Raw genomic sequence first — 16,553 nt, forward strand, 5'->3', positions numbered from 1 at the left:
CTTCAATGACATTCACTTAAACACAGACAATGGCAAAATTTCAGTCTTAGTATTACTAGATCTCAGTGCTGCATTCGACACAGTCGATCAGAACATATTACTGGACCGTCTGGAAAACTGGGTGGGACTTTCGGGCAGCATTAAAATGGTTTGAATCCTATTTGAAGGACAGGGACTACTTTATGTCTATAGGTAATTACACATCTGAGCGTGCAAAAATTACATGTGGAGTTCCCCAGGGCTCCATTCTGGGGCCTCTTCTGTTTAACATCTACATGCTTCCACTGGCTCAGATCATGAAAAACATCAAAATATGTTACCATAGTTACGCAGACGACACACAAATCTACATAACAATATCACCAGGAGACTATAGTCCAATACAAGCACTGAGTAGATGCATTGAGCAAATCAACGATTGGATGAACCAGAATTTTCTCCAATTATACAAAGAAAAAACTGAAATAATTGTTTTTGGAGCCAAGGAAGAACGATTAAAAGTTAGCACCCAGCTTCAAATGGTAATGCTAAAAACAACAAACCAAGCCAGAAACTTAGGAGTAGTCATGGACTCAGACCTGAACATCAACAGCCACATAAAAACAGTCACAAAGTCAGCCTACTATCACCTAAAGAATATATCAAGGATTAAAGGACTTATGTCTCAGCAGGATTTGGAAAAACTTGTCCATGCATTTATCTTCAGCAGGCTCGACTACTGTAACAGTGTCTTTACAGGTCTCCCTAAAAAGTCGATCAGACAGCTGCAGTTAATTCAGAACGCTGCTGCTCGAGTCCTCACTAAGACCAAAAAAGTAGATCACATTACTCCAGTTCTGAGGTCTTTACACTGGCTTCCTGTCTGTCAAAGAATTGATTTCAAAATACTACTGTTGGTTTACAAAGCACTGAATGGTTTAGGGCCAAAATACATTTCTGATCTTCTGCTTAGCTACGAACCACCCAGACCTCTCAGATCGTCTGGGACAGGTCTGCTCTGTGTCCCCAGAGTCAGAACTAAACATGGAGAGGCAGCATTTAGTTTTTATGCACCACATATCTGGAACAAACTCCCAGAAAACTGCAGGTCTGCTGCAACTCTCAGCTCTTTTAAATCTAGACTGAAGACTTTTCTGTTTGCCGCTGCCTTTCAGTAAACAATACAATTTATTAATTACCTATACTGCACTGTAACTTCTATTCCTGGTTTTATTCTATTTTAAATATTTTATTTGATTGCTTTTAATTTTTCCAATGCTTTTAATGTTTTATGTAAAGCACTTTGAATTACCTTGTTGTTGAAAAGTGCTATACAAATAAACTTGCCTTACGTTGCCTTGCCTTATATTTTCTCACACATGCCCATCGATTCATTCAAGTCTTAAAACACTTAAAACAACCTGATGTGAATCACTAGCAAATCGACTTGCCTACCCTCTCTCATCAGGCAGATGGTACAGAAGTATGAAAATGCACACCTCCAGATTCAGGGACAGTTTCTTCCCAGCTTTTATCAGGCAACTGAACCATCCTCTCACCAACTAGAGAGCAGTCCTGATCTCCTAGCTACCTCTTTGGACACCTGTGGACTATCTTTAACCGGACTTTACCTTGCAGTAAACGTTATTCCCTTTATCCTGTATCTGTACATAGTGGACGGCTCAATTGTAATCAAAGATCTTATAGCATAAGATCTTTGATTGTAATCATGTATAGTCTCTCTACTGACTGTATAGAACGCAACAAAGAAGCTTTCTTACAGTACACATGACACTAAACGAAAGTAAACTAAATTAAACTATACTAAACTATAGTATACTAAACCAAACTAAAATAAACCACCAGATGGCGCCAGCAATGGCTGCCTCGCCAACAGTCTGTCTGTCCCTTCCATCTTTGTGTTTAAATAGTATGTGTTAAATGTATGGTTTTAGTGTTCTTTAGCTTGTTTAATGTGGGGTAGATGGGGGGGGGGGGGTTGGTGGAAACGTTTTCTAATCTCTTACCTTGATGGAGATGCAACTTCTTTTCCGAATCATATCTCCGTCCGCACTGCGGCCTAACATCGAGGAGTTGGCGGCCTTTGCTGGAGACCGACTTTTGAGAGCTCCACCGCGGGGAGCCTACGGGACTTTAACATCGCGGAGCTCGTGGTCTCTGGTCAGAGACCGACTTCGGGAACTCCAAGCCGCGGGAGCTTCGACCGCCCTGACGATGTAGCTTCGACCGCCCCAACGCGGGGGCTTCAACCGCCAGCTGCAGGAGCTTCGATCGCCCCGATGGATGGTTCGATGGCCCCGATCGCGGGAGAATAAAGAGGAAGAAGATCGGACTATTTTTGCCTTCCGTCACTGTGTGGAATGTGGGGAATTTGCTGTGGTGGGTATTTATGTTAACTTTTATGTAGTTGTGTGTCTTGTTACTTTTTTTTGAATGGCTGTATGGTAATTCTCATATCACTGTACCTTAATTGATACATGTGACAATAAAAGACTTTTGAAATCATTCCTTGGAACTTTCTATCTACTGCTGCTGCCTACATGCCTATTATTGTTAATGTTGTTGACAGGGATCGACCAGTGCCAGGTTGGGGAACATGGGTGTGAGCACGAATGTGTCAGCACAGCGACTTCATATAGTTGCCGATGTCGCACAGGATTCACACTCAATCCAGATGGGAGGACGTGTCGGCGTAAGTATCCAAGACTTGACTGTTTCATCTATATATTTCCCCCGGGTTTCTGGGATTCCCTTGTTACGAACTGCTTCAGTTTTCAATACTGTCTCTCATTTGTAGTTACAGCTTTTAAACTGGTTTCAGTGGCAACTTGCAAGCAGCACCATCTGATTTTCATCTACATAGAACATGGATCAGTACAGCACAGAACAGGCCCTTCGGTCCACAATGTCCGTGATGAACATGATGCCAAGTTAAACTAATCTCCTCTACCTGCAAGTGATCCATGACCATTGGGGACTGTAATGAATATTTTGTAACCTTGTCTGCACCTGATACGTAGCGACCCTTTGCATACCTTGTGTATGGTATAAGGTCATAAGTAATAGGAGCAGAATTAGGCCATTCGACCCATCATGTCTACTCTGCCATTCAATCACGGCTGATCCAGCTCTTCCTCGTAACCCCATTCTCCTGCCTTCTCCCCATAACCACTGACACCAGCACTAATCAAGAATCTATCTGTCTCTGCCTTAAAAATATCCATTGACTTGGCCTCATCAACCTTCTGTGACAAAGAACTCCACTGATTCACCACCATCGGATTAAGGAAATTCCTCATCTCCTTCCTAAAGGAGCATCCTTTAATTCTGAGGCTATGACCTCTAGTCCTAGACTCTCCCACTAGTGGAAACATCCTCTCCACATCCACTCTATCGAAGCCTTTCACTGTTCTGTATGTTTCAATGAGGTCCAACCTATTTTTCTAAACTCCAGCGAGTACAGGCCCAGTGCGCACAAACATTCATCATATGTTAACCCAGTCATCCCTGGAATCATTCCCGTAAACCTCCTCTGCTAAACAAAGAATTGTCACGTGTGATAATGAATTATCAAGCAATCAACAGTTCTATAGTACTTTGTTGTCACATATACCTGGATTCAGTGACATTTGTATTTCCTGCATACAGTAAAACAATAAGCTCATTCACTCCATATCCCTCCATCCTTGTGCCTATCTCAATGCCTCTTAAATGCCACTATCATACCTGCTTCCATCACCACTACCCCTGGCAGTGCCTTATTTGCCCCGCACATCTCTTTAAACTTTGTCCCTCTCACCTCAGAGCTACGTATACCTTCTGGTCTTCGACATCTCCACCCTGGGTTAAAAGTTCTTCCCACCCTATCTCTGCCCTCTGCCTCTAATAATGTTAAAAATCTGGAACTGATTCATCAATGCCATAGCTTTCTCGGGGTTAGGATGTAAAAATCAAACACTAGAGGGCATAGCTTTAAGATGAGAGGCAATGTGTAAAGGCGATGTGCAGGACACATTCTTTACAGAGAGTGGTGAGTATCTGGAACTTGTTGTGGAGGCAGATACAATAGTGGCATTTAGGAGGATTTTGGATAGGAATATGGACGTGCAGGAAGTGGAGGGATGTGGGTTATGTACAGGTAGATTGCATTATGTTCGGCATTGATACCGTGGGCCAAAGAGCCTTTAATAGACACAAAAAGCTGGAGTAACTCAGTGGGACAGGCAGCATCTCTGGAGAGAAGATATGGGTGACATTACAGGTCCAGACCTTTCTTCAAACTGTTCTTTTAGTTTCGGTTCGTTTAGAGGTACAGTGCGGAAACAGGCCCTCTGGCCAACTGAGTCCACGCCCACCAGTGATCACCTCCGACACTAACACTATCCTACACACTCGGGACAATTTACAATTTTACTGAAGCCAATAAACCTACAAACCTGTGCATCTCCGTTGTGGAGAGGAAACCATAGCACCCGGAGAAAACCCACCAAAGTCCACAAGGAGAAACATAGAAAATAGGTGCAGGAGTAGGCCATTCGGCCCTTTGAGCGTGCACTGCCATTCAATATGATCATGGCTGATCATCCGACTCAGTATCCTGTACCTGCCTTTTCTCCATACCCCCGATCCCTTTAGCCATAAGGGCCACATCTAACTCTCTCGTAAATATAGCCAATGAATTGGCCTCAACTACCTTCTGTGGCAGAGAGTTCCAGAGATTCGCCACTCTCTGTGTGAAAAAGGGATTTTCCCCTTTATCCTTAAACTGTGACCCCTTGTCCTGGACTTCCCTAACATCGGGAACAATCTTCCTGCATCTAGCCTGTCCAACCCCTTAAGAATTTTGTAAGTTTCTATAAGATCCCCCCTCAATCTTCTAAATTCTAGCGAGTATAAGCCGAGTCTATCCAGTCTTTCTTCATATGAAAGTCCTGATATCCCAGGAATCAGTCTGGTGAACCTTCTCTGCACTCCCTCTATGGCAACAATGTCCTTCCTCAGATTTGGAGACCAAAACTGTACGCAATACTCCAGGTGTGGTCTCACCAAGACCCTGTACAACTGCAGTAGAATCTCCCTGCTCCTATACTCAAATCCTTTTGCTATGAATGCCAACATACCATTCGATTTCTTCACTGCCTGCTGCACCTGCATGCCTACTTTCAATGACTGGTGTACCATGACACCCAGGTCTCGTTGCACCTCCCCTTTTCCTAATCGGCCACCATTTAGATAATAGTCTACTTTCCTGTTTTTCCACAAAAGTGGTAACCTCACATTTATCCACATTATACTGCATCTGCCACGCATTTGTCCACTCACCCAACCTATCCAAGTCACCTTGCAACCGCCTGGCATCCTCCTCACAGCTAACACTGCCCCCCCAGAGAACATACAAACTCCGTACAGAGACCACCCATATTCAGGATCGAACCCGGGTCTCTGACGCTGTGAGGCAGCAACTCTACCGCTGCACCACCATACCGCCCTGTGCTGTACTGTTCTATGTTAAAGCATTTAGGGATATGGTATAAAGGCGAGCTTGAGAAACAGATCTGTCATGAAGTGATGAGGGTTGAATGAATTCCCTTTTTCTCAGGGTATGTGGAATCAAAGTTGTCGGGGAGATATTTCTCCCAAAGCCTGGGGGAGTTTCAGCTTGGCCCAAGGTGCTCAGCAATGACGGTAATGCTCAGATTCCTAGCCTTGGTAAGGAGAAGTCCAAGTAAACAAGCACAGGTTGTAGCAAAAGACCTTTGGAAAGTCAGTGAAGATGTCCAAGGAATGAGTGACGTTAACAACACTTTTCAGTGCTCGTTTGACATAGACTCATACAGCATGGAAACAGGCCCTTCGGCTCAAATTGCCCACGTCGACCATATTATCACATATGACATGTCACAGTGAGATTCTTTGCATCTACACTCGTCCTACCTACCTGCGTTTGACCCATATCTCTCGAAACCTTTTCTATCTATGTACCTGTCCAGATGTCCTTGTCAGCCTCGTCACAAGGGCAGAGGAAGCCTATTCAGTGTGATCTATTTGGGATGGTGCATGGGTTAGGGTTGGGAGTGAACTACATAGGTGACGTCAAGGCCCTGGCCATGCTCTCACTTCACTCCTGCCATTGGGAGAACAAACAGGAGTCAGAAAAACTCTAGATGTGTGCGGTAGAGAGCATATTGACTGGTTGCATCACAGTCAGGTTCGGCAACTCGAACGTCCAGGGACACAGAAGTTTACGAAAGTGATGATCGCCGCCTGGTCCATCACAGATACTGACCTCCCCACCATTGACAAGGCAGTCAATATCATCAAAGACCCACACCACCCTGGCCACATCCTCATTTCATTCCTGCCATCGGGAAGAGGTTTAGAGAGATATGGGCCAACCGGCAGTAGGTGGGACAAGGGTAGATGGAGCATCTTGAGCCGAAGGGCCTGTTTCCACGCTGTACGACTCTATGAAAACCATGATCACCATGTTCAGGAACCAGCTTCTTCCCATCAACCATCAGGCTCCTGAACACTACAAACACCAACTAAACTATGAATGAATTAATCTTGAATGACACATTATTATCACATATGACATCACAGTGAGATTCTTTGTTTTGCATATACAATTGCGCAAAGTCGCCACATATAGGGTGCAGACAAAGTTTCAAAATATTCCATTTAGTCCTTCTTGAACTATGAATTACCTTGTTGCACTAGGTCTAGGGACTCTGGGGGTTTTGGCACTTGTATTGGGGTTTTTAATTTATTGATTTATGCTATCTATAGTACTGTATTTACAGACCTGTCATGCTGCTGCAAGTAAGAATTTAATTGTTCCATTTATCGGTACGTGACAATTAAAGACTGTCGATTCTGAGATTTAGGAACAAAATGTCATTGTTCAACTATCCTTAAATGCTTCATCAATGAACTTCCTTCCATCATAAGGTCTGAAGTGGAACTGAGATTGGACTTGGCGCTGGGAGGGCTTGCCAGTGGCTGATTTTATACCAACGCCATCTCCACATCACAACATCTTCTGTCCCTGTTACAGGCACCAACGTCTGCCTCTCAGCCAAGAACACATGTGAGCATGAATGTGTCAGCACCGCAGACAGTTACCTCTGCAGATGTTGGAAAGGATACATACTTAATCCAGATGGGAAGTCCTGCCGACGTACGTCATCCCTCTTACAACTTATCACATCCACCTTCAAGAGAGAGTTAGATTTAGCTCTTAGGGCTAATGGAATCAAGGGATATGGGGAGAAAGCAGGAACGGGTTACTGATTTAGGATGATCAGCCATGATCATATTGAATGATGATGCTGGCTTGAGGGACCGAATGGCCTACTCCTGCACCTATTGTCTATGTTTCTATGTTTCCTCTTAAATTCTATTCCACTAGGATCTGAGATGATGGCATGTAGCCCAACAATCCCTTCACTCTATCATAATGCCTCACAACACCGGAGACCCAGGTTCGATCCTGATCTCGGAATTTACACCTTCTCCCCGTGACATGTGGGTTTCCCCTGGGTGCTCCAGTTTCCTCCCACATCCGAAGACAGGCAGGTTTGTTAATTGGCCCCTATAAAATTGCCCCTAGTGTTCAGGGAATGGATGAGAAAGTGGAATAGAACTAGTGACCATGGATAATCGATGGTCGGCACAGACTCAGTGGGCCGAAGGGCCGGTGTCCATGCTAAATCTCTAAGCAAAACTAAACTAATCTGAAGAAGGGTTTCGGCCCGAAACGTTGCCTTTTTCCTTCGCTCCATAGATGCTACTGCACCCACTGAGTTTCGCCAGCTTTTTTGTGTACCTAAACTAATTTAGTTATTGTCAAGTGTATCGAGGCACAGTGAAACGCTTTTTTTCTTGCATGTTAACTAGTCAGTGAAAAAAAACTATACATAATTACAACCGAGCTGTGCAGTGTACAGATAGGGGTCAAAGGGAATAACTTTTAGTGCAAGATAAAGTGCAGTAAAGTCCAATTATAGATAGTCCAAGAGATAGATGGTAGGTCAGGACCACTCTTTAGTTGGTGAAAAGATGATGCCTCATAACAGCTGGGAAGAATTTGTCCCTGAATCTAGAGATGTGCATTCTCACACTTCTGTAACTCTTGCCTGATGGGAGAGGGGAGAAATGGGAGTGACCGGGGTTGAGACACATCCTTGATTATGCTGGTGGCCATGCCGAGGCAGTGTGAAGTCAATGGAAGGGAGGTTGCTTTGTGCGATGGTCTGGGCTACAGCCACAATTAGGTACTGTAACTCAATGTGTGTTATTTTGTAGAGTGTAGCAGTGGAGCAATGGATCTTGTCTTCATTATTGACGGATCAAAAAGACTTGGAGCCCGGAATTTCCAGTTGGTGAAACAGTTTGTCAACAACATCGTGGACGGATTGGAAGTGGCGCCGAATGCGACTCGGGTGGGTCTGGCGCAGTACTCCGCCGGAGTCCGGACGGAATTCCCTCTCAGACGCTACAGCACGGCCAAGGAAGTCAAGGCAGCCGTGAGCCGGACAAAATACGCGGGTCAAGGATTGGGATGGGGAGTGGCCGTAAGGCAGCTCTTCAAGCAGAGTTTCAGGGTGGTGGAAGGAGCCCGGCCCCTTTCCCGCAACATCCCCAGAGTGGCCATCATGTTCACTGATGGCCGGGAGCAAGGCAACATGGCGGAATGGGCAACCAAAGCAAAGCAGAACGGTAACATGTCCTATCACAATGACCAATAATGAATAATCCTCCTGATGTACACAGGGGACCATTCTACCCATCTTCCCAGCATTGGTATTTGGAAACATCACGTCATAAGTCATAGGAACAGAATTAAATAAATTTGGCCCATTGAGTCTACTCCGCCATCCAATCATGGATGATCTATCTTTCCCTCTCAACCTCATTCCCCTGCCTTCTTCCCATAACCGTTGACGCCCTACTAATCAAGAACCTGTTAATCTCTGCTTTAAAAATATCCAATGACTTGACCTTCTCAGCCATCTAGTGGCAATGAATTCCAGATTCACCAACCTCTGGCTAAAGAAATTACTCATTCCCTCTCTAAAGGAAACACCTCCACAATTAGTCCCCCCTGCACCCTTTGCATTATCTTCATCCAAGTCCCTGTGGAAAGTAACATTTGGATCTGTTCCCCAGTCTTTGCAGCCACATTTTGTAAAGTTGGCTCAATGACCAAGAGAGTCAAAACTTTTCATGGTGGCGCAGCGGTAGAGCTGTTACCTCACAGCGACAAAGACCCGTGTTCAATCCTGACTGCGGGTGCTGTCTGTACAGAGTTTTTACGTCCACGCTCAGGTTTCCTCCCACATTCTCAAGACGTGCAAGTTTGTAGGTTAATTGACTTTGGTAAATTGCCCCTAGTGTGTAGGATGAGAAAGTGGGATAACACAGCACTAGTGCAAATAACCATATAACAATTACAGCACGGAAACAGGCCATCTCAGCCCTACAAGTCCGTGCCGAACAACTTTTTTTCCCTTGTTCCCACCTGCCTGCACTCATACCATAACCCTCCATTCCCTTCTCATCCATATGCCTATCCAATTTATGGGCTGGTTGGCGCGGGCTCGGGGGGCTAATCTAAACTAAATTAATGCATTTATTAGTAGAAACAATGCCATCATCTCCCAGATTGTTGCTGATCGTATCTTCCTCTCGGACTTCCCATGTCGGTCTTCTACCCTCTCTGGACCTGTTTATTTCCAACTGCAGGCGAGATATCAACCGTCTTGACTTCTTCACTCCCCTTGCCCCCTCCAGTCTCACCCCCGCTGAGCGAACAGCCCTCCACTCACTCAGCAACATTGCCATAAAACATAGGAGCAGAATTTGGCCATTCAGCCCATCAAATCTATTCCACCATTTCATCACACCCGATCTATTTTTCCCTTTCAACTCCATTCTCCAGCCTTCTCTCTGTAACCAATGACACCTCTTACTGATCAAGAACCGATCAATCTCTGCTTCAAAATTTTCACCTCATACACAGCCCCTGACCATGACCCTACAGATGACCCCCCAAGCCATCATCTCCCAAACTGTTTCTGATCTCATCTTCTAAGCATTCCTACCTATATTACTAAAAGTCTGATCTTGACCGCTTTTGGCCCACTGTGCTGCGATTTCCGAGAGAACGCCACCACCTACGGCCGTCATTTTTGGCCACCTTGATCAGAGCCCACGTCTGCCTTCCTGGACCAGAGTATTTTTCCCATCGATGAAAAATCAGAGAGAAATTAATGTTTTAAAAAAGTTCACCATTCTCTCTGCTGCCCCTGCTGGAGGGAGGGGAAGGGACTATAAAATCAGGAAGTGGTGTGCCTCAATCAGTCTCTGCAAGATGGAGGTCACTCTGAGCTCTGAATGACACTGAACAAATGTCTACACAACTGTGAGTACCCTTAATGTGGTTTGAAAATGAAAATATGGTTAGTTTGAAGTAAAAAAACACTGCCTGCAAATGGTTGTTTGGGTTGAAGTAAAAAGGCACTCTCTCTCTCTCTCTTCCCCCTCCACTCTCTCCCCACCTCTCTCTCCCTCTCCCTCTCTCTCTCTCTCTCTCTCCCCCATCTCTCTCCCTTTCTCACTCCCCACCCCTCTCTCCTCCACCGTCCAGTGCGGGTCGACTCCATCTCTCCACCTCTCTCTCTCTCTCCCCCCTGAATGACGCCGCCACGCAGCCTGCGGGGCAACGGGCGGGGGCGGGCTCTGTGCGCGACGGCATTTCCGGGCTGATGCCCCTCTCCCCCCCCCCCCCCCCCTAGATGTGACTGCAAGTTGGGGGCTATGTGTCAGTAAATAGGGTGGTTATGGGGTAAAAGGAGCAAATTAATAATATTAATATAATATCAAGGGGGGTAATTAGCGTGAGGGCAGGGGGGGGATAGTTAGTTTGTGTGACGCTGCATGCCACCTCCCCCCCTCCCCTCCCACACAACCGCACGTTGGGGGAACAGACCCAACGGGTCTGCACTTGGTCTAGTAACATTTATTAATCTGTCTCGACAGGCATCAATATATATGCTGTTGGGGTTGGGGAGACAATTGAAGAACGACTGCAGCAAATTGCTTCATTTCCTCAAGATGAACACTTGTATTACGCAAGAAACTCCAGGTCCATGGGTGAAATTGCTGAAAAAGTGAAGGCACAGATTTGCAAAGGTACCTCAGATTACGTACTGCAATATATCTATTTATTTGCCTGTGGATTGGCAAAACCCATACCAGAGGCAAAGTATGTATAACTCTGAACGGGCTCAGGCTTAAATACACAAAGAGTAGTGGGCTGTATGGCCCTTCATGCTCATTCCGCCACTTATCAAGATCATGGCTGTCCTCATAGAACACAGTACAGCACAGGAACAGGCCTTTCAGCCCAGTGTCCGCACCTAACATGGTACCGTTAAACTAATCACCTCTGCCTGCACACGATACATATACCCCCACTCCCTACATATCCACGTGCCCTTTCCACCTCTACCTCCAATATTCCATAAAGGAATGCTTCCATTCCCAAAGGGCAAGTTTCCATACTCTACTGCTAAGCTGGTTATGAAGACAGACACAAGGAACTGCAGATGTTGGTACACAAACAAAGACAAAGTGCTGGAGTAACTCAGTAAGTAACCTAACCTGCTGAGTTACTCTAGCCCCTTTGTGTCAAGTTGTGGAGTCTGACCTAGATGTACCAATGACATATTTCTGTACTTCAGATGACAATTTATTTCACTAATGTATAAGCAGGCCATTGAGATCATCTTGATCCAAAATGCCAACCATCCCTTTGTCTCCAACCATGTTGCTGGATCCACCGAGTTCCTCCTTCAGTTCGTTATATTGCTATAGACTGCAGCATCTGCTGTCTCTTGTGCCACTATTGTGAAAAGGGACAAGTTTTATGGGGAATAATTTTCTCCCTCTTTAAGGGCCTGTCCCGCGAGCATGCGGCAAGCGCGACCAAACCGGAAGCGGGGGCCGCGCGGAGGTCAAGTGATCTCCGTACAGGGCCTGTCCCACCAGCCAGCATGCGACCAAACCGGAAGCAAGGGCCGCGCGGAGGTCGAGTGATCCCCGTACAGGGCCCGTCCCACTAGCATGCGACGAGCGCGACCAAACCAGAAGCGGGGGCCGCGCGGAGGTCGAGTGATCCCGTATGAGTTGACGTGAAGTTCGAGCGAACCTGTAAAAGGCTACCCTGCACACCTGCTTTAAACTTTGCTCATCTCACCATAAAGCTATGCCCTCTAGTATTTGAAAGTAATGAAAATACTGTGCCTTGAATTTATCTCAAAGAGGCATTAATAATTATAACCAAAGTAACCCGCAAATGATGTGTTCATAAGTTCCTAATTTATTCGAGCAGAATTAGGCCTACTCCACCAATCATGGCTGATCTCTTTCCCTCCATACACCTGCCTCCCCCCCCCCCCCCCTACCCCACCCATAACCTCCAATCATACTGATCAAGAATCTGTCAATCTCTTCCGTTAAAATATCCATTGACTTCCACTGCCTACTGTGGCAATGAATTCCACAGATTCATCATCGTCTGAGTAAAGAAATTCTTCCTCATCACCCTCCTAAAAGTACATCCATTTATTCTGAGACTATGCCCTCTGGACCTAGACTTCCCTACTAGTGGAAACATCCTCTCCACATCCACTATTCAGATTTTTCACTATTCCCAGTTGATATGCCCTGTAGATACTACGTCTCCATCTTTACACAAGAGTTGGTTCATACATATTTTTAATTCTTTGCAGGAAATCCATCAGCTGGTGATCGATGCAAATGCCAAGCAGTTATGGCTTTCCAGATACAAGCTAATGAAGAAATACAAAGATTAACCCAGAGATATATCCTTTACTGTACAAAATTTAGATTTGTATTTCACTGCGGCAAACCACCTACATTATCATGCATGCATTTTAAGATTATAGCAGTTATAAGCATTTTGGAATGCATAGTTGTGGCATCGCAGATGTCAGTGAGGCAAGAGAGGAGAGCCACTGGTAACTGCAGGATTGAGGACAGCTCTTAATGTATAAACTCTGAGTTAAGAGTTATTCATTGTTCAGTTTGGTTCAGTTCCAAGTTCAGTTTGGTCAGGTTATCGGAAAGATGATGTCAAGCTGGAAAGGGAGCAGAGATTTACAAAGATGTTGCCGCGACTCGAGGGCCTGAGCTATATGAGGTGGATCCTCTAGGACTTTGTTCCTTGGAGCGCAGGAAGATGATCCTAGAGAAGTGTGCAAAATCATGAGGAATAGATTGGGTAAACACCCAGAGTAAGGGAATCAAGAACTATAGGTTTAGGATGAGGTGAAATGTTTTTATGGGAATCTTAGAGGTAACTTTTTGTTACACAAAGGGTGTTGAGTGTATGGAACGAGCTGTAAGGTAGATTGAGGCAGGTACTATCACAACATTTAAGAATAATTTGGACAGGTACTTGGATAGGATCAGTTTAGAGGGCAGTGGGCCAAACATGGGCAGGTGGGACATGTGTAGCTGGTCGATCTGGGCATGTTGGGCTGAAGGGCCTATTTCCATGCTGAATGATTATGACTAAGACCCCAAAAAATAATTCCAGTTCCTTAACTACAACCCACTAGATGAAGTACTGAAAAGACTGAAGACTGTTGAAAATTATGTCACAACCAAGTAGGAACAAAAAACACTGTCCGTTGCCCTCACTGTAAATCGGGGAGCTGCAGCATGGTGCACTGGGTAGCTTTACAATCAAATAACACTGTCAATGTACACATTTAATGGAATCCAATTGACAAAAGAGAATTATTGTTTCTACTGTACATCACTGACAGTGTGGCATTTTATATTTGTATGCCAGCTAGTACACTATCAACTTCTAACGCCTGGAATGAAAATATGCAAACTCAACCATTTGAGGTTTTTTTTTAATTTCAAAAGCTATTGCAAGTCATTGAAATATACCTACTGCCTATTATGCATAGTTTTCTAACCAATTGTGAAATGTTTATGATGCAAATAAAGATGGCAGAATGCAATTACTCGTTCAACTTCATAGCCTTTCTCCTCATCAAGCAGATCTATATGAACACTCAATTCCACATGAGGGGAATTGATAGGGTGAATGCAGTCCTTCACCCAGAGTGGGGGGAACCAAGAACCAGAGGGCATAAGTTCAAGGTGAGAGGAGAAACTAAGAACCTGAGGGGCAACTTTTTCACTCAGAGGATAATGGGTGCATGGAATGAGCCGCCAGAGGAAGTTGAGGCAAAGTGGATAGCTTCACGTTTATCCACATTAAACTGCATCTTCCCACTCACCCAACTTGTCCAATTCACCCCACATCCTCAATAGCATCCTCCTCACAGTTCACACTGCCACCCAGCTTTGCTTTCATCTGCAAATGTGCTAATGTTACTTTTGATCCCTTCATCTAAATCATGAATGTATATTATAAACAGCTGCGGTCTCGGCATCGGGCCTTACGGTACCCCACTAGTCACTGCCTGCCATTCTGAAAGGGAACCCGTTAATCCCTATTCCTTGTTCCCCGTCTGCCAAACCAATTTTCTGTCCATGGCAGTACCCTACCCGCAATACCATGTGCTCTAATTTTGCCCACTAATTTCCTATGTGGGACCTTATCAAAGGCTTTCTTAAAGTCTAGGTACACGACATCCACTGGTTCACCCTTGTCTAATTTCCTAGTCACATCATTAAAAAAAATGCCAGTAGATCAGTCAAGCATGATTTCCCCTTTGTAAACATGCTGACTCGGACTGATCCTGTTACTGCTTTCCAAATGTGCTGTATTTCACCTTTTATAATTGACTTCAGCATATTCCCCACCACTGATGTCAGGCTAACTGGTCTATAATTCAGTTTTCTCTCTCCCTCCTTTCGTAAAAAAGGGGGATATCATTAGCTACCCTGCAATCCACAGGAACTGATCCTGAATCTATAGAACATTGGAAAATGATCACCAATGCGTCCATGATTTCTCGAGCCACTCCCTTAAGTACCCTGGGATGCAGACCATCAGCCCCATGGGATTTATCAGCCTTCAGCCTTCCCAACACCATTTCCTGCCGTTCCTCCGTCACCATAGGTCCTCTGGCCACTAGTACATCTGGGAGATTGTTTAGGTCTTCCATAGTAGAGACAGATTCAAAGTACCTGTTCAACTCACCTGCCATTTCCTTGTTCCCATAATAAATTCATCTGTTTCTGTCTTTAAGGGACCCACATTTGTCTCAACTAATTTTTCCTCTTCACATACCTAAAGAAGCTTTTACTATCCTCCTTTATCTTCTTGGCTAGCTTAACTTCATACCTCATCTTTTCTCCCCATATTGCCTACGTTACCCAATCCTCAGACTTCCCGCTCATCGTTGCTGTTATATTTTTTATTTTTATACTGTCCTTGACTTCCCTTGTCAGCCATGGTCCCCTTAGAATCATTCTTCTTCTTTAGAATGATTTGATCCTGCACTTTCTGTATTATTCCCAAAATACCTGCCATTGTTGTTCCACTGTCATCCCTGCTAGGGTATCTTTCCAGTCAACTTTGGCCAGCTCCTCCCTCATGCCTCCATAGTCCCCTTTGCTCAACTGTAATACTGACACTTCCGATTTTCCCTTCTCCCTCTCAAATTGTAAATTAAAATTTATCATATCATGGTCACTACCTCCCATGCAGCGGTCGGCAACTTGAAATGTTCGCGACCTGGGAACTGTAGCCAGCCCCAGGGACATGAGCTGATCTGCAGCAAGTCCTGGGGCTCGCAGGCGATCTCGGCTCTACAGCCAGTCCCGAGGCAGGTGAGCCGACCTGGGAACTGCAGAAAACCCAATTGAAAAACACATGAAAACTAATGAGAAAAACAACACCAAGTGTCAATGGCGATAGATGTGGCCCGCCATCCCCTCACAGACATGGGTTCTGGCCCCTTTGCAGAACAAGGTTGCCAACCCCTGTCCTAATGGCTCAATTACCTCGAGTTCCCTTATCAAATCCAGTTCATTACACAACACTAAATCCAGAATTGCCTTCTCCCTGGTAGGCTCCAGTACAAGCTGTTATAAGAATCCATCTCGGAGGCCCTCCACAAACCCCCTTTCTTGGGGTATAGTACCAACCTGATCTTCCCAATCTATCTGCATGTTGAAATCTTCCATAACCACCATAGCATTACCTTTGCGACATGCCAATCTTAACTTGTTTCAACTTGCACCCTAGGTCCAGGCTACTGTTTCGGGGCCTGTAGATAACTCCCATTAGGGTCTTTTTACCCTTACAATTCCTCAGTTCAATCCATACTGACTCCTGATTCTTTGTCACGCCTTGCAAGGGACTGAATTTAATTCCTTACCAACAGAGCTACCCCATCCCCTCTGCCCACCTGTTTGTCTTTTCGATAGGACGTATACCCCTGAATATTCAGGTCCCAGCCCATGTCCTCTTGCAGCCATGTCTCTGTAATTCCCACATCATACTTGCCAATTTCTAACTGAGCCTTAAGCTCATC

General features: G+C 45.1%; 1 protein-coding gene across 2 annotated transcripts in view; it reads left to right on the top strand.

The window, feature by feature from the left end:
- The window catches only part of LOC129696436 (matrilin-2-like), a 29,645-nt gene extending 15,579 nt beyond the window's left edge, over positions 1-14,066 (top strand). For both annotated transcript variants that reach the window (XM_055634320.1, XM_055634318.1), the window contains exons 5-10: positions 2,570-2,692; positions 7,058-7,180; positions 8,308-8,721; positions 11,044-11,196; positions 12,798-12,890; positions 13,647-14,066. In XM_055634320.1, the coding sequence (XP_055490295.1) occupies positions 2,570-2,692; positions 7,058-7,180; positions 8,308-8,721; positions 11,044-11,196; positions 12,798-12,890; positions 13,647-13,702 (962 nt within the window). In that variant the 3' untranslated portion in view covers positions 13,703-14,066. The remainder of the gene's footprint in view (positions 1-2,569; positions 2,693-7,057; positions 7,181-8,307; positions 8,722-11,043; positions 11,197-12,797; positions 12,891-13,646) is intronic.
- The last annotated feature ends 2,487 nt before the right edge of the window (positions 14,067-16,553 follow it).

The sequence above is a fragment of the Leucoraja erinacea genome, chromosome 4, assembly GCF_028641065.1.
Source record: "Leucoraja erinacea ecotype New England chromosome 4, Leri_hhj_1, whole genome shotgun sequence".
In the NCBI taxonomy this organism is placed as follows: Eukaryota; Metazoa; Chordata; class Chondrichthyes; order Rajiformes; family Rajidae; genus Leucoraja; species Leucoraja erinaceus.